We start from the raw sequence: 19,028 nt of genomic DNA, 5'->3' as shown, positions 1-19,028 counted from the left end.
GTCGCGACCGCCCGACTTCTAAAGAATTGTTTAAAATATGGTTATGTTCAAGAAAATTTTTGCCGATCAGTAACGCAGGATGGACCGACTCTGTGGTCTAGTGGTCACAGTCCCTGGCTACAGATCCAGTTCCCGGGTTCGATTCCCGGCGCTACCAGATTTTCTGATAAGTAGTGCTCCTGGAACGGGGTAAACTCAGCCTCGTGAGGATAATTGAGGAGCTATTTCAAAGAAATAGCAGCTCCGTCTATATATCCGAAATTAACGGCCGTGGGGATCCGTTGTGCTGACCACGCGACAACCTCTATCCGCTGAAGTTGGCACTAACTTCGCCGACAAGCGGCGGTCGCTCGGTCGGTATAGTTCGCTTGAGGACTGCAGGCCACGGAGTTTGTTTTTTGTTAGAAACAGTACATAATCTTTCTTATCAATAATTTAAGAAATGTACAGTGAAACAGCTCTACCTCGGAAACCATTCACAATAGGACACATGTGTTTATACAGTTTTTTGCTTAGAATGACCGATAATATGACCTCCCAGAATACTGACCTTTCCTCCTGGGACATTATATATAACATCAACAGAATCATGTTTCTTGAGTTGCTTTCAGGTTACAATAAAATTTCCTCAACAGAGATCTCACGTTTGTGATATGTCTTGGGAATAGCGCTATAACCAAGGTTAACTTTGTTTTCTTCTCAACGTTTTTGAAACTTTAACGCTAGTCTGTGTACGGAACCACTGTGCACATAAGTTACAGTTGAGAGTATCCTACAGACAAAAGCACAATAGACCACTGTAGGTCGCGGTGCAAGGGCCGAGGCCTACCCCTCATACATACATTCATCCTACAGGCAACAAAATTGTTTCTTCACAACTTAATGTTTAACAAAATTTATTATTTTCTCCCATTTGATTTATATTTTCCAGGACTTACAATTGATTTATCTTAAAACGATAAACCGAATATACAGCTTGAAGCGTCATAACAATAGCTAATAGATACAAAACGTGTTAAAAATAATTAACTGTTATTATAAAAGACAAAACAATCCGTCCAGTGTGACTGTTGAAGTTTTTACTACTTCAATTCTTAACACCCAAACATGTTTCGGTCCCTACATACCATCATCAGAGGGACATCAATACTCTTTGGAAATCACTATTACAGTGGGTGTTCTGAATGTTAAAATATATATACATACAATGTTTGTAATGCACAATATATACAAAATCCAAAGTTTTCAAAACTACAGCGGTTGTCTTGGTATATTAAAGTTTTTTAAAACTTTTGTTATTTAAGTGAAATTTATAAACCAAACAGGTTGGTGTCCCTTCTCTTATCGCCTTTCTTGACGGGGGCCGAACTTGTGCTGCCTCTCTTTCTTGAGAAGGAAGTTCTTTGATATCGTCCTGTGTTTGTTCATGGCGTGCCACGGACACGAACCTATTTGGTTTATAAATTTTAACTTAAATAACAAAAGTTTTAAAAAACTTTAATATACCAAGACAACCGCTGTAGTTTTGAAAACTTTGGATTTTGTATATATTGTGCATTACAAACATTGTATGTGTATATATTTTAACATTCAGAACACCCACTGTAATAGTGATTTCCAAAGAGTATCGCTGTCCCTCTGATGATGGTCTATAGGGACCGAATTATGTAAGGGTGTTAAGAATTGAAGTAGAGTACAAACTGTAACAGTCACACTGGACTTTTTTTTATCTTTCATAATATTGTTAATGTGACCAGCCAGAATGAAACAAATCAAATTGATTGTTAACATCATCTCATTAATTTGTGAGATCGGATATGTATCAAATCGCTAAGTACAAAAACAAAACATTCAGTTTTACATCTAAACAACATTGGAATGTTAAAAAGACTGATGGTCATTTCTCATATATGTACTTACAACAGCTCATGAATTCTCACAAAAGCATTTGTAACTTTGTTTAATAATAACAATAACAATAACAATAATAATAAGTAGACGCACCTTCAGACGTCTTAATACATATATGTATCTAATGTAATTGCCCTTTTCCAGGCAGTAACCTGGGAATTCCCAGAGAATTCCTGTATTCTTAGTTACCCGGAATGTTTCTGAATGGAATTAAGACATCTCACTTTCTCCTTATGTATAACAAATGGAGATATAAAACAATTATCGGTACTGTGTTAATATAAATTATAATGTTCCATGTGGGACTGTTCTTGTATGATTCACACTGCACTCAGTGGCACGTTGATGAACAGAATTAAAGTCCGGTAACCTTGGAGGCCAGACCTTTAGTGCTTACTGATGCAAAGAGTAGAGATCTCAGACACGTAAAGCTCTGTAAGTGATTTGGGGTATTCCTTTTGGTTGTTCTCAGACAGAATGTTCATCACAGTAGCCATTTTTTATTTTGAAAAATGTACACAAATAAAAAAGATCTAGGCAATGCGCATCCGGCCCCTGCAGCAAAGTCTTATAAACATTTAATTCTATTATAGTGGTCACCCAGCGATTTTTTTAATATATCTCGTTACTCTAAGGGTAGACTATTATTATTTTGTACATTTACTTCCTCTATATATATAAATTTATGAGGTAACAGATGCCTTGCAGAAGTATTTCTTCCTCTAGTTTCAAGAGCTCTGTAATTGACTTTGGGTATTCTTTTTTGTTGTTCTCATACAATGTCAATCATTGCTGCTATTTTTATTAAAAAAAATAAATATGTGTACAAACATGGCCTAGGCAATGGTCCTCCGACCCTTTGTTGCTAATAGATTGCATATGTGTGTTTTTAGTGCTTCACATATTACATTATGTATATCAATGTATGTGACATTCATATGTAATCTGTCTCTGTTGATTTTATATATGTGGCATCCTTCTGACATGTTTAAGTATTTGTTCTCTGTTTTTATAACGTCCATAGTATTATGTATACTCCTGTATGCATGTACCATGCTGAGTATATGGTTCGAATATCCCGAATTGATTTTATTCTTCCTAAAAAGCACACACAGACAATTAGGAATAATAGGAATTCGAGATATTCGAACCACATACGGGAGTATAATGCTATGAACATTATGAATGATGAGAAAAAAAGGAAAGCAGTAAAACACGTTGGAAAGACACCACACGTAAGACGGTGAATAGGAAGTTATGATTATGAATTTTTTCACAACACGATTTATACGCGTACAGATTAATTTACATCTGTTCAATCACTTGTCAGTAAACTAATATCTACAACTCAGTCAAAACGTCCATTCATTCAACAACTTGTATAAACATCTACGAGGACAAACAAAATGGCGAAGGAAAATCTTGTACTTTTACTGAAGTTTTGAAGATCTGAAAACAATTTCTACCCGCATATTACATTGTGGCTTAGGAATACGGATTCATGGATCCTTGATCTCTGATGTGTCTCTCCTCATTTGACTGTGACGTCTGCATTCTTGCAGTTCCCTTCATCAAGACTGTGTGGAGACATAAGGGGCAGGTTGTTCTCATTAGAGAACGCTTCTTGGTTGGTTCTTTCCGCAGCTCGTATCCTATTGAACATATGAAAGTGATTCTGTATTTCAGCAGTCTCTTGCACATCTTTAATTAAACGTCTATGTATTAAGACCGTCAATAATGCAACAATCATTAAAATCTTTCGTAAAATTCTATTTCACCCCGTAGAGGGCGTCGTTCATTTGTCTCAAGGACGACGCCCTTATGAGGTGGAATAGGATTTTACGAAAAAGATTTTAATAAAAAAATTTTAATGAATTTTAAGTAATTATTTATGTTATTTTAAGTGGAATGCAACGCGCAATTTTAGCGTGCATCAAAGCAGTGTAACAGTTTGGGCGCATTGAAACACCTGAGGATGGCCATCTGCGGTCGAAACATGTTGTGTTAGTGTTAAATCGTGAATATTTTAATGATTTTTGCATCATTGGCGGACTTAATACATAGACGTTTAATATGAAAGTGAGAATGTTTCCGTTTTTGAATGTCAGTAGATATCCACAGTTGAAATATCGAAAAGAAATGTCTGTATTAACGCATTTGTCAATTATCAATTAATTTCATTACAATTTCAAAGCGGAATATAAAATTTGATTTGGTTCATCCTGGTCCGTCACACTAGCAATATTATAAAAGGTTATCAACTCAGTCCAGTGTGATAGATAAATGTTTCTTTTCTCTTATTTTTAATCTTTCGTCCTTGACATGTTTCGGTCTGAGAGGCCATCTTCAGGAGGATATATCAATACAAGTGGGAACTACTATTGCAATGTGACTGGTCAATATCATTCCAATGTATATAAAACCTGAGCATGTAACAATTACCGCGACGCGCATGAATACATTAAAATATTTATAAATTAAAAATTATTATAAAAATTAAAAGCCCTATATTTTCTTGTACAGTCACGCAGTAGAGTAGTTGGTCGAGGCACTATGCTACAAGCCGGAAGGTCACGAGCTCGATTCCCGATGAGGTTATTGGATTTTTTCAATTTAACTAACCCAGCCGCACTATGGCCCTGGGGTCGACTCAGCCTCTAACAAAAATAAGCAGCAGGAAAACTTCCTGAGGGGCGCCGTCGGCGCGTATGGCTGACAACCTTACCGCCATTTATGAGCCGATTGTCTAGATAATGTGGGAACTTCGACGTCTCACAACCCTATGGGCCTCCACGGCCTGTTACAGGGATACCTTTACCTTTTAGTACTTGAGGTGCAAGCCGTGGCCTCCCGTTTTCTGAACTTCGGAATCTAATTCGACAGACATTTTATGGTCTCCTTGAAACAGAATCAGTTCATAGTAAAACCCTTACCTTAACAGATCCACAGAAGCACAGAGAAGACCCATTCATCTATATCTTAAACCTCAGTGTTTGACGATACCGAGCGTCCACTCTGAGAATAACCGAGGTACTCGGAGAAAACCTTCCTACTGCCCCTTTGCCCACCATAAATCCCACAATTACTTCCCTGGCAATGAATCCGAGACGCTGTTACGAGAAGCCGATTTAAGTTATTGCACAACATATGTAACTGGCTGGTTAGTGCGTCCATCAAGTCAGCCATGTTATCAGAAATTAGAAATAAACTTACCCTTTTCGGTGTCGAGACCAGCTCCGCTTTGTTCTGCCCAGGATTTTGGGCAGTGCAGGAAAGGTCAATATCAAAAGCCCCAACAACAGAAAGCTGATGGAGCAATACAGCCCCACGATAGGTACCGCTAGCAACATTCTGACTGACTCTGCAAATTCCGGTGTAATTCTTGCGTTTTCTTCAAACCATATCATGGGGAAGAATAAGGTGGGCACATCATTGAACAGCCTGAAATTATACAAAATATAGCCAGGTAACAATTACACTCCAGGAAGAAATTCTACAGTTTGGCCTCCCCCGTCACCAGACTTCACTTTTCTTCGCATTAAATATTATCGAGAATTTACTTGTAATTATGCAAAATAAGGCTGCATTCTTTTAAATGTAGCATATTCTGTGACTGTTAAATATCCTACTCTGGTAATCTTAAAGGATTTTCTACAATAACTTACAATTTACGCGTGTCAGCTTGAATATTTTTAAAATATGTGTCAAGCGTGTCCTCAATTTTGAGTTTGTATGGATGGAAGTTTGGATGGAAGTTCCTGAAGAAGTTCGTTTAATAATTACTGTTTAACTAAATGGGGTCTCACAATTATATCGTTCCAGGTTTTCCCATATTTCCACTTCTAAAACATACAATAATGCAACTAACGAGCTCCATGTAGCTGAGTCTTCTTGAGAAGCCAATACTTGTTCAGCTGCTCAAGATACGGAATTTCATTACAGTGTTCACAAAAGCCCGCCTTGGTCTCTACCCGTGCCAGAATAAAACAGTCCGCATCTGACTTCACCATCCTCGAAGATCAATGTAAATACTGAAGGCAGCAGCCTCTGGGGCTGTAACACGGCGTAGTTCGGAGAAAGTCCGACGTTTCGGAGGAACATACCGCAAGTAAGGCAAGCAAGGAACCAGCAGAAGCAGGCGGCAAGCTTTACTTTTCGACAGGGAAGATGGAGGTTATATATTCCGAAACGTCGGGTTGCGACCTATACGGCGATTAATTCCAGAAGATAGTACCCTTCATAATCACCGCCATAATAACTTCTAGAATGAAGTATTTGAATATCATCCACCCCATCTACAACAAGATTTTCCCAGTAAGTTTCTTCCAGGTTTGCCTACTAAAATTTGTATGCGCCGATCACAATGGCCGTGCGGTCTAAGACACGAAATATCTCCATAAAATCTGGGATAGAATCCCACTCGAGGTATGTATGTCTGCGTTCTTGCGACGGACTGATCCCCCATTCAAAGAGTCTTATCAAATGTCTGTAAGATTGGAACAGGCCAGAGACCTAAATCCATCAAAGGAAAAATAAATTTGTATGCAATTCTCTTCTCTCTCATGCGTCCTACACGTCCTGCCCAGCCCATTACACTTGAGTTGATCATTCTAATAACAAGGAACAAGTGATGAAGCTTTTCATTACGTATTTTTCTCTCGACCCCTCTTATGTCCTCCCTCCTTTGTCAATATATTGTCATGAGTACCCCGTTCTAAAATAGTTTAAAAATAATACATACGCATAATACATATATAGAAAAAGTGTAGAGTATAAAGTTTATGTATCTGAGTATGTGTGTGTCTGTACATACAGGTAACATAAAGATTTGAAATTTTCACAGCGGTGACTATGGAGGTTATTGCATTTTGGAATGTGACGCCGTTTAGTCTGATGGATTATTATCAACGTCTCGGAAGAACAATTTGCCTCCAACTTCAGAGTAGACTCTCGAAAATCGTCCGTCCTCTACCACGAAGGTGGAAACAACATGTACCTCCGAAAGTTTATAACAAAATGTCAGACTCCATGGCGTCTCACCCAGAAGACATGAGATGTGAGCGATATTAATGGAGCAAAAACTGAAGTTTCACTGTAAACATTCAGTTAGAATATTTCCCGTGCAACAAGACGATATTACCAGATACGTACCCAATTCCCTTATAGGGTTGTAACAGCAAGTTTATCTGGAATCTTGCCGCCACTTCTAGGGGGATGCCGGTAATCTGAAACAAATATTTCATTGTCGTCTCATATGCTGAAACAAGCTGCTGTGTCCATATTGCTGTACGAGGTCAGTTATGTAAGTGATTAATGCTTGGCAGGTTAAAGCTGGGTACTGTGAAACTTATGTGATAAAAAGACGCATGCGCGTCGAGTTCCTGTGCCATGAAGATAAAAAAAATGTCCGGCTACCTGACTGACTTTCATTAGACCAATCATTAATATGTCACCGTGCAAATGCACTCAAACAATGCCACTTTTGTACTGGGAATGTAAAAGTTTTGCATGGGTGTGAAACTTGGTCTCTGAAATAAAGGGAGGAACATAGACTGAGGGTGTTTGAGAAGAGGGTATTGAGAATATTTGGACCGAAGAGAGATGAAGTGACAGGAGGTTGGAGAAAACTGCATAATGATGAGCTTCATAACTTGTACTCTTCTGCAAGTATAATTAGAATGATCAAGTCAAGGAGGATGTGATGGGCAGGGCATGTAGCACTAATGGGGGGAGAAGAGGAAAGCATATAGGATATTGGAGGGAAAGCCAGAAGGAGAGAGACCACTGGGAAGACCAAGGTGTAGGTGGGTGGCCAATATTAAAATGGATCTTAGAGAGATAGGGTGGGATGGTATGGATTGGATTGATCTGGCTTAGGATAAGGACTAGAGGAGTACCCTTGTGAGCAGGGCAATGAACTTTTCGGTTCCACAAAATGTTGAGGAGTTCTTGAATAGCTGCATAATTGGTGGCTTCTCAAGAAGGGCTCAGCTCCATGAAGTTAGTTAGCAAGTTATTGGGAATGTAAAAACTTAGTTACCCCTGTGCTTAACTAATTAAGCGCTATGTCATAAAAACCGATGAATAAGGGAAGTATAGATTCGCGTATTCTAGACTTCGGCATCAGTTAGTGACTGGTCAACTTCACGCCCTGGCCGCTTTACCCCCAGAAAATTGTCCCCGGTACTCATTGGGTAGGAGATTGGGTGGGTCTCAGAACCAGTCGGGATGACGTAGAGAGAAGATTCTTGCCCTTATCGGGACTCGAACTCCGACCACTCAACCGCCCAGTGCGTAGCCAGTCGCTGTACTGACTGTTCTATCCCACTCCCCAGTGTTAGGTGGGTGCCGTTCGAATCTCGCAGAGACACCGACTGCCTCACTGAGGTTTTACGTGGTTTTACTGAGTCCATCAAAGTAAATGCTCGGACAATACATAAAATAAGGCATACTTTCCATGTTAATATTCATATCATGCAGCCATTGAACACTACATATTTCGAGTTACAGGTGGCTTCATTAAATCAACAAACCAATAAGAAGACAGAAATACAAACAGTGGTACAGAAAGCATTATGTGAAAGACTGCACTCTACTGAATTTCAGCTTCCGTTCTGATTTCCAGGAATATGTCGCTTCTATGTGCAGGCGAAAACATTTGAATTGAGGCACTATGCCATAAGCTGGAGGGTCGCGGGTTCGATTCCCCATGAAGTCAATGGATTTTTAAATTAACCTTATCCTTCCGGCCGCACTATAGCCGTGGGGTCGACTCAGCCCCCAACAGAAATGAGTACCAGGAATGGTTCTGGGGATAAAGGGAGACAGGCGCGTAAGGATGACAACCACACCGCCATTGGTGAGCCAATTGTCTGGAAAATGTGGGAACCTCGACGTCTCACAACCCAATGGGCCTCCACGGCCTGTTAGAGGGATAGCTTTACCTTTATTATAAATATTGACTGCTGAACTCTTACTGACCGGCTCCAAAGTGAGGTACAGTCTGTGCTTGGCTGGCTCAGGATGCATTCCCTCAAGTCTGTCGCGGTAATATGGATCTGCATCTAGAAAGTGAGGATAGGACACGAATCCGGGGGCCCCATAGCGGCATGATGATATGTTGAGGACCCCCTGGGGGACACAGACACCTCCACAGTTGCACAGGTTTTTGGGGTCGGCAGTCCCGTTGTCCATAATTGACTTGCTGCCAACATAAATATACCCAGGGACGCCCTCCACTTCTGTGTCTTCAAAATAGTCTAAATCAAGGGGCCTGAAATGAAACAATTACATTTAAAAATAAATTCATAAAGTGAAATGAGACTAAGTCCACCTGGTAGCCACGCCATACCTCAAGCGGTTAGTCGCTGGCTTCCCACCGCGGCGGCCCGGGTTCAATCCAGGGTCTGGTAAAGTGGGATTTGTGATGGACAAAGTGGCGCTGGGGCAGGTTTTCTCTAAGTACTTCGGTTTCCCCTGCCAATCTTCATTCCACCAATTGCTCTACAATCACCCTCACGTATCATCTGGGGCTGGTACAATAGGCCAGAAGTGGCCGCGATACAAGGGACTTAGTCCCACCTCACTAGCAATAAAGGAAAGTCCATCTGTTAGCCCCGCCAAAATTGGGCCTATTGTATCAGCCTCGGATGATGCTGATGAATAAAATCTCCTGTTCATACGGCTCTGAACATCTTGTAGCGTGTGCCTCTGTGTGTCCCGCAAAAAAATCTTTCGAATCAACTTCCATATTCGTGTTCTGCCTCCATTATCGAGCTCTCGCCCACAGCGTCCTCTTTATGCAGGATGACCCCTTCGGAGGAGACCCCAAGTAAATAATTATAAATTAGATGGATGGATGGATGGATGGATGGATGTGAAGATAACTGGTTTACCAATGATGCTGAAATTGGTTTCTCTCCCCCGGGAGACTCAGGCCGACATATCGCGCCATTTTCCCGAATGCGGCAACAGTGTAACATGAGGGATCAGAAACCTAAGGAAATGGCGCGAATCAAGCAGGGAGGGGACAAATGCCGCAAAATATACGGTGCTGTCAAGTTTCGTTTTCATCGGTAAATTTTGGCGTGATTTATGATTATTTATTGGAGCCGCCTCGATGTGAATCGCCTTGTAAAGATTATCACGCAACACGCGCAACAGGTGTGTCGGAGAAGTTGCCGCTACAACACGGCGCTGTCGCAAATTCGTGATCCGTCTCTTGCAAATATAGAGAACAAAATGCAAGACTAGACTGTTCTCCCTTAAAGGGGTGATACCTGTGTCAAATATAGGGTGTCAGGATGAAAGGTATCCAAAATAAAAATTTTTATCTCGGAAACTATTGTCATACACGTATCGGGTTTATGTCATCGGAAAGGAAAACTGGAAGTTTTTTTTTTTTCATACCCGGCTTACACGCATGCGCCACCACATTTTCGCCACCATGTTAGGAATCACCTGGACAGAGATGGCTGGGATATGAACTGGCAGAGGTGGACCAATCGCTTGGCCTTCTAGGTCGCTAGAGTTAACCCCAGTGGATTTCTTCTTGTGGGGTTGTGTGAAGCACATTGTCTGACAGGTTAAGATCAACGACCTGCAACACCTGAAAGCCCGCATAAGGGACGCTGTGGCTACGGTAACACCAAACATGCTTCAAGCCTGGATATTTGTCATGCCACCAAGAGAGCCCGTATTTAAATTTATTGAGAAAGTTATATATGCAGAGAAAAACTTTGATAGTTTCCCTTTGTAACTGCGTAATTAATTAATGTGTATGATAAATTCTTCCTGAAATATAATGATGTTATTTTGGATACCTTTCATCCGGACATTCAGTATTTTGCAGAAAACTGGTACACCTAATTAAAGCGTAGCGTAGCGACTTAAACAGAATATATGCAGCGCCATAGCTCAAGCGGTTAGTCGCTGGCTTCCCACCGCGGCGGCCCGGGTTCGCTCCCGGGTCTGGTCAAGTGGGATTTGTGGTGGACAAAGTGGCGCTGGGGCAGGTTTTCTCCGAGTACTTCGGTTTCCCCTGCCAATCTTCATTCCACAAATTGCTCCACAATCACCGTCACCTATCATCTGGGGCTGGTACAATAGGCCAGAAGTGGCCGCAGTACAAGCGACACTAACAATAATAAAAAAAATAATAATAAACAGAATATAATATTGAAGAGTACTATGGTCTGCGACGTAACATGGGGTAGTCATGTAAAAGTCAACGAACGTTTCAGATTAACATATGACCCCCACCTTCAAATCCGAAAAGCAAGCCAAATGAGAAACGAGCATGAAGTAGGTAGCAAGTTGAACCGCGCTGGTTTCTTGCTTGGCTTATTCTTTGAACCTGAAGATGGAGGCGATACATCCTTCCGAAACACCGGTTGACTCTCACCAGACTACATAACAATATATCCCAGAAAACGGAACTCTTCGTTGCCACGAATATGAGAACCTCAAATCCCCCGAAAAATATGTTGTAGCATGTAGACCTATTGCTAAGTGGTGAATCTGTAAATAGCGGCTGTTGCTAGGTAATGGCCTTAACATACAAACATGCAACAATACTGGAGGTGTGTTTTCTGTGTGATCCGTGGCGGGGCTACGTATGGAGTTGAGTGAAATGGAGAGAGTTGGTTGGTGAGTGAGTGAGATAGACTGCTGCGGTTCAGTCCTTGTGAGCTGTTGTTGTTAGAAGCTGAGGCATGAGGATAGTTTAAGAAACCCAGAGGAAGGGGAAAGCCCGCCTTTGGAAGCCGTTGTTGAGCAACGTCTATTGAAGACTGTGACAGAGTACTAGTCTGTGTGTGACAGTGATTTGTTAAGTGTAATCACGATTTGTGTGTTAAAACTGTAAAATAAATTCAATTACCAATCCAAACCCCTTCTACAGTCACTTCATTCAGCAATACTATTAGCCTCGTCTTACTTGCAGAATTCAGCAGAAAACATTTTCACAGGTGTATTCTTCTTCTGTCCCGGAGGATACAGGTCACCAATTGTGCCTCTGACCTCACCACACTCATCTTCATAGAAATTGGAGCGATTCTTAAAATTCCATGACCTGACAAGTCCGATTCTTGAGATATCTTCCTCTCCTGTTTCCATATTGAAATGACCGTCCTGTTCTGAAGTGTTATTTCTCCTGTAGAACCAGGCAAATTTCTCTGCTGGAAATTGGGACTGTGCCAGGTGAGGTACATGTGAAGCAATGGTGAGAAGTGGGTCGCTGTAACCGTCATACAGGAACTCGCTTACTGTCTTGGTGAGCGAAAGAGTCTGCCCAGTCATGCGGAGCGCGCTGGAGAGCGTGTAGATTATGAAGGAACTGCGAAAGCGAGAAGCATAGGCAGCAGCCTGAAACAAGAACAGATGTGCATGAGGCCTCTGTGGTCTAGTGATCAGAGTTCCTGGCTACAGATCCAAAGGTTCCGGGTTCGATTCCCTGCGTTACAGGTTTTCTAAGAAGTAGAGGGTCTGGAATGGGGTCCACTGAGCCTCGTGAGTATAATTGAGGAGCTATTTCAAAAAAATAGCGACTCCGGTCTAGAAAACCGAGATTAACGGCCTTGGGGATCGGTTGCGCTAACCTCGTGATACCCTCTATCCGCAAATTTTGGCACTAACTTCTCCGACAAGCGGCGATCGCTCGGTTGGTATAGTTCTTTGCGGACCACAGACCACGGAGTTTCTATCAGTCTAGATATTGCTTACCGAGCTTTCAAATGAATCTACTTCAATTAGATATGTAAAGATGGAGGAAGCATGTTCATTCGAAACGTTGGTAATATTGAGCAAGTGCGCACGATGTCATAACTACAAATTAAGATACACAAAAAGTTCTTGGACGAACTAATCTCCTACTTTCCTAACAACTTTGTTTTTTTCAAAATAAGGAAAGTATTGGACTTATTTAGACAGCCGTTGCCTAGCAACGGTAGAGTAGCTACACGCAGACAGCCAGGTGACCTCGTAATCCTTCATTTATTGTTCAAAATAAGGCAAGTAGGCTAAAAAATGAACAAACCCATATAATATGTCCCAAAATCACATGTAATTTGAACTTTGTATAGGAAAACCCGAAGAATAATCCTTAAATATTAAAATAGGTAACGTAAAGCTATTCCTGTAACAGGTCATGGAGGCCTATACGGTTGTAAGAATCGGCTCATAGATGGCTGTGAGGTTGTCAGCCATAGGCGCCGGCCGCCCTTTCTCCCCAGGAAGATTCCTGGTGCTCATTTCTGTTAGAAACTGAGTAGACGCAAGGGCCATGGTGCAGCTGGAAGGATTAGGTCAGTTGAAAAAATCCAATGACCTCATCAGGAATCGAACCCGCGACCTTCCGGCTTGTTGCATAGCGTCTCGACCAGCAACGCTATCGCTACCGCGTTCCGAATCGCGAGTTCTAATCCCCTCTGGTTTGGTTGCGTGCCTACTCCCTTATCCACACAGACCCAGCGAGTGCCTGAAGAAGAACCACTGTATCGGATTCGTTTGGCGGAACTGACGGGAACTACGAAGAATCTCGAGACACCCTGATCCATGGCTGGCATTCGAATCCGTTACTGTCGGAATACAAATCAGACGCCTTGCTTTTGTGCTGACGTGCCCGAACACATAGCAGTGTTGTAGAAACAGAGGTGCTCATGCAGAATACTAGTCTCTGAGCTGTAACACCGTGTAGTGTGGCAGAACTTTACCGACGTTTCGGAGGAATATACTGCTTCCATCTTCAGGAACTAAGAGGAATTTGAATAAATTTGACGCTTCAAAATGTTAATCGAGAGTATTGTGACATGTATACCCATTGCCAGGCAACTATTCGGTAGACATACTCCCGCGGGAGCAAACGCGTGCACGTCCATTGCTAGGCAACGGATCAATAAACACACCTCGTTAAAAACAGAGGCTGTATTTTCTGTGTGGTCCGTGAAAATTGATTATAAAGAAGGGTTCAGTTGAGAATGGTCAGTTATCAGGAGTTGAGAGAGTTCATTCGAAGAAGGTCGTTTGAGTTAGATGTTGTCGAGAACTGGGTCGGGTTTTGGAGATGGCAGTCGAAGGCGATTGGGTAGAAATGGCAAGAAATGAATTAAAATGTGCAAGGAAGACTGTGTATGTGATTTGAAATTACAATGAGACGGTTATATATCCGTTGTTGGATACGACTAGTGAAGACTGAGAATTCCTGTGCGTGTGTAAAGGTGAACTTTACACTGTGTAGAACAACAATGGAGCTGTATTGCCTGTAGTCCCGACTGGCGGTTTACCGGTAATCAGTTCGTCTTGGTGTCAAGCCCCTTGAGACACACCATCAGAGTTTTTTCAACTGAACGCTTGCGACATGCAGCATGCATTGCAGAGATAATAAATACAGAATCGTAAATCATCCATACTTACAGATTACATGCCGCAGAAACCACTAGAATCACCTAGGAGTAGAAGAGAGTGTTATGTCAGAGTGGATCTTGAGGAGATTGGGTGTGAGGGTAGTCACTGGATTTATCTTTGTCAAAATGGTGGTCAGTGGTGGGCAGTTGTGAACTATGTAACAAAAGAAACGTATCCTCTTGTATGTGACACGGCGCAAGCTGCTACCATTTTACCGTCATTTCGGAAGAGCGCATTGATTCCATCTTGAAAATGGACGAGCAAGCACCAGGCTGTGCGATCTATCTTCTATTTTCTTTTCGCTGGTAGCTTGCTTGTGTTACTCTTTCATCCTGAAGATGGATGTATTAGGTTACGCCGAAATGTCGGTAAAATTCCAAAAGATTACATAACGTCACATACTAGAAGACAGTAGGCCTATTTTTCATTTTTTAAACTGTATGAACTTCAAATGAACATGGTACTCATGTTTTCTTTAAATTAATATTTCAGGTAAATGTTGATAATTACCACAGCCACGGGGTTTAAAGTCGTTACGTTGTCCTTCAGTGATCCATTGGAATTCTCTGCGTCAAAAATCCAAATCCTGCGTCTTCGGAAACTTACTGTCTTGTTGGTATTCCATGTGATGTCTGTCTTCTTCAGGTATTCTCTGTGAAATAAAACGGGGCCATAGTTTCTCGGTACAATACACTTCCTGTTAGTCTGCTCATCTCTGTATGTCTCTACAGTCCTCTGTTGGACCTTGGCAGCTTGTTCAGTTTATTAATCCTATACATAGTCGGTAGGACTCCTTGGACGTGGGATCAGCACGTCACAAGGCCGCTATCTACAGAGGACAACACAAACACAGAATAAACGCACAAAGATGTCCATGCGGGAGAAGAGAGTCCATGGCATAGACCGCGCGGCTACTATGTTCGGCTCTGTCCATCGTCACAGATTTTAAATACCACAATGTTTTGGAAATTGGCTATGTTTCATTCAAACCATGAAAATGAAGAGAATAAACTGAATATATTTTGTTGTGTTCCTATGTAGAACTACTCCCAAATTATGTACTTCTTTTATTAGCTCCCGAATTTTGTTCCATTTTCTTTGTCGTTTCACAATGGTACACATAAAAATACTTGTATTGAGGAGCGGAAAGAAAGTTAAGTCATTTTCGACCAATACGCGATAGAGTAGTTGGTTGAGGCACTATGCTACAAGCCGGAAGGTCGCTGGTTCAAGTCCCGTTGAGGTCACTGCGAAAGCTGCTAAAAAGGCAAATAGCTACAGAGAAAGCAACTCAGCAATTACATTCGCATTAATGGGGCTGGGGGGCACGCGGTAGCGTAGGTGGTTGAGGCACTATGCTACAAGCCGGAAGGTCTTGGGGTAGAATACCGATGAGGTGGATTTTCTTTTTCATTTTACATAATCCTTCCAGCCGCACTATGGCCCTGGGGTCCACTCAGCCTCTAACAGAAATGAGTATCAGAAATCTTCCTGGGGGTAAAAGGCGGCCGGTGCGCAAAGCTGACAATCTCACCGCCATCTGTGGGCCGATTGTCTAGAGAAAATGTGGGAACCTCGACGTCTCACAACCCTATGGGCCTCCACGGTCTGTTACAGGGATAGCTTTACTTTACTTTTTACTTTGACCAATATATCAAGAAATAGCTTAGAGTTTTTCTAGGGACAATATTGATCACTTAATGATTAAAGAACCTGACTTAAGTATTCCCAAATTTCATGACAGTTTGGCAATATAAAAGCCTATACATATATTTTTTAAGATCTTCAAGTGAAATGACAATTCTTTGTGAAGGATCGCACTTGTCAACGAACTTCAGAAATGTCGCTTTACTTACACAAAACAAATCTCATTACATTAGCTTAAATAGGCGCAAGCAGTACCGTAGTTGGTTGAGGCACTGTGCTACAAGCCGCAAGGTTGCGGTTTCGATTCCCGATGAGGCCAGTGGATATTTCAATTGACCTAATCCTTCCAGACGCACTATGGCCCTGAGGTCGACTCAGCCTCTAACAGAAATGAGTACAAGAAATCTTCCTGGGGGTAAAAGGCGGCCGGTGCCTAAAGCTGACAACCTCACCGCCATCTGTGGGCCGATTGTCTAAAGAAAATGTGGGAACCTCGACGTCTCACAACCCTATGGGCCTCCACGGCCTGTTATCTTTATTTTAACATCGATCCGTATTAGTAAATATAATAAATTGGTCGCGCCATAGCTCAAGTGGTTAGTCGCTGGCTTTCCACCGCGGCGGCCCGGTTTCGATCCCGGGTCTGGTCAAGTGGGATTTGTGGTGGACAAAGTGGCGCTGGGGCAGGGTTTCTCCGAGTACTTCGGTTTCCCCTGCCAATCTTCATTCCACCAATTGGTCCACAATCACCCTCACCTATCATCTGGGGTTGGTACGTGTACAATAGGCCAGAAGTGGCCGCAGTACAAGGGACTGAGTCCCACGCCACTAGCAATACAAAAAGAAAATATAATAAATATGAATATTTTTGTTAAATTTCGGGTATTCACAGAGTAACTGCCAACAATTCGATAAATCAATCGCGACGATATATATTCAAGCAACCACGTGAAAATGATCAGACAGGTCGAAATATGTAGCGGTATATAATAAGACTGTAAAGTTGTCCCTGTGCTTAACTAATTACGCACTATGCCATGAAGGCGTATGGGGGAGTGGATGTATAGATCCACATTTTCTTGAATTCGGCACTAGTTGGAGATGAGTGGTCAGCTACACGCCCCGGCAGGTTTAGCCCCGGGGAAAGCACCCCCGGTACCTGTTGGATAGGAGGCTGAGTGGGCCCCAGATCCAAGTCTGGACTACGTGGAGAAGAGAAAATTCTTGACCCTATCGGTCATCCAGCCCGTAGACAGTCGCTATACCGACTGCGCTATCCCGGCTCCTCACGTCCAGCCCGTAGCCAGTCGCTATACCGACTGCGCTATCCCGGCTCCTCACGTCCAGCCCGTAGCCAGTCGCTATACCGACTGCGCTATCCCGGCTCCTAGCGGCAAGTATAATAAAACAAATACTAACAGAGTAATATTCTATTTACTCATGCATCGTGTTGCCGACCGTGATAACGCCCGTAATGATACAAAACAGGATGTAAACAATACTCACTTGAATCGGTAAGGTCCCATCTCCACTAGATTAGGTTTGGAATCTTCATTCATGACTTCTTCAGGGTTGGTCCAGTTGAAGAAGTAGAAATCCAGCGTCAAGGGAATGGGCGTATTTCTCCAGATGGAGTAAACCCTGGACGTTGGCGTCAGCCGTAGTTCCTGGACACAGCGTCAACTCCTGAGTCATGCTTCCGTAACAAGTTTAGTAACAATTCACTAAGGCGATCTGGTGCAACTGTCCCCCCAAATGGAACTATAACAGGCTTATAGACATTTTGTACTCTTATGTACCAGCTCCCGACGGGCTACGGGCTGGACGGTCAGGGTTCGATTCCAAGCAGAGTCAAGATTTCTCTCTTCTATAGAACTTCCAGACCGGGTCTGGGGCCTACCCAGTCTCCTATCTAAAGGGTAAAAAGATTAAGTTGCCCTTGTGCTTAACTAATTAAGCACTATGCCATGAAGGTGTGTGGAGAGTGGATGTATAGATCCACCTCGGCAGTGGCTGGAGGTGATTGGTCAGCTTCACAACTCGACAGCTTTATCTCCGGGGAAATATACCCAACTACCCATTGGATAGGGGGTTGGGAGAACCCCAGTGCCGGTCTGGACGACGTGGAGAAGAGAAAATTCTTGACCCTACCGGGACTGGAACTCCGCCCCCTCAGTCGTCCAACCCGTAGCCAGTCGCTATACCAACTATGCTATCCAGGCTCCAAAGGGTATAGAGGGCGAGTAAAGGGGCGGGAGCGTGAAGCTGACCACTCACCTCCATCTAATGCCGAGGTCAAGAACGGTGGAGCTGTACTTCCACTCCCCCATATGTCCTCATGGCATAGTGCTTAGCTAATTAAGCAAAAGGAAAACTTTACGTTTTTATAGTAAATCGAAGGTCTTGACGGTTATTTCCGGTGTCATGAGGTAAATTTATTTCGTATGGCCGAACATTATTGATTGCCGAAATTCCCGTCTTTTGGGATATGAGAGAGTGACGTCTGGAGAAAATTAGTACTAACTTTTCGGCGGAGTCTCCTGCCTTTACCATCAGAATAATTTCTTATACCCTGAAGTTGGAGGCAGCGGATACCTCCGAAATGTTGATGTCTACCAGATTACACAGTATGAATCAATAAAAAGGACATGTATATTAATATTATCCCCTTGAGAACTTCGATTTCGCAAAAATACTCACCTTTGCTATGATGAAGTTGAAAATACTGTTCCAGCTGAAAGTAAGTATTGTGCCAAGGAGAGCTAGTGATAGGCCAACCCACGTGAGAACCAAGCTTCGATCCATGTGATCTGCACTGATTAGACTCTTCAGTCAGCTGCTGGAAGGAAAGACAATTGCCATAACATTTGGTTTCCTCATACTCGTGTAAGCTTCTCCAGAGATTTTAGCTTGAAATTATTTATGTAAGCATGGGTTTGAAAAGCGGCCTCCGTAGTCTAGGGGTAACGTTCCCATCTCATTACTCAAGGTACGCGGGTTCAAACCCAGCGGAGGTCGTGGAATTTTTAAGGGCGGAAAAATTCAGGGAATAAGTCCTCCGGGAGGGA

The 19,028-nt window shown here is 42.5% G+C and overlaps 1 protein-coding gene across 7 annotated transcripts in view; it reads right to left on the bottom strand.

The window, feature by feature from the left end:
- Window positions 1-1,717: 1,717 nt before the first annotated feature.
- The window catches only part of LOC111867446 (protein peste), a 31,375-nt gene continuing 14,064 nt past the window's right edge, over window positions 1,718-19,028 (bottom strand). For 4 of the 7 annotated variants that reach the window (XM_023857354.2, XM_023857329.2, XM_023857360.1 and 1 more), the window contains 8 exons: window positions 18,661-18,796; window positions 17,467-17,627; window positions 14,824-14,965; window positions 11,849-12,276; window positions 8,893-9,184; window positions 7,063-7,136; window positions 5,125-5,352; window positions 1,718-3,563 (listed from right to left, as the gene is read on the bottom strand). In XM_023857354.2, the coding sequence (XP_023713122.1) occupies window positions 3,443-3,563; window positions 5,125-5,352; window positions 7,063-7,136; window positions 8,893-9,184; window positions 11,849-12,276; window positions 14,824-14,965; window positions 17,467-17,627; window positions 18,661-18,765 (1,551 nt within the window). In that variant the 5' untranslated portion in view covers window positions 18,766-18,796 and the 3' untranslated portion in view covers window positions 1,718-3,442. Of the gene's footprint in view, window positions 3,564-5,124; window positions 5,353-7,062; window positions 7,137-8,892; window positions 9,185-11,848; window positions 12,277-14,823; window positions 14,966-17,466; window positions 17,628-18,660; window positions 18,800-19,028 lie in introns of all 7 variants that reach the window. The other 3 variants (XM_023857347.2, XM_023857378.1, XM_023857338.1) reach the window with 1 other exon arrangement.

Source organism: Cryptotermes secundus, unplaced genomic scaffold (assembly GCF_002891405.2).
Source record: "Cryptotermes secundus unplaced genomic scaffold, Csec_1.0 scaffold519, whole genome shotgun sequence".
NCBI lineage: Eukaryota > Metazoa > Arthropoda > Insecta > Blattodea > Kalotermitidae > Cryptotermes > Cryptotermes secundus.
Note: the sequence above shows the minus strand (reverse complement) of the source record. Positions and strands in the feature narration are given on the sequence as shown.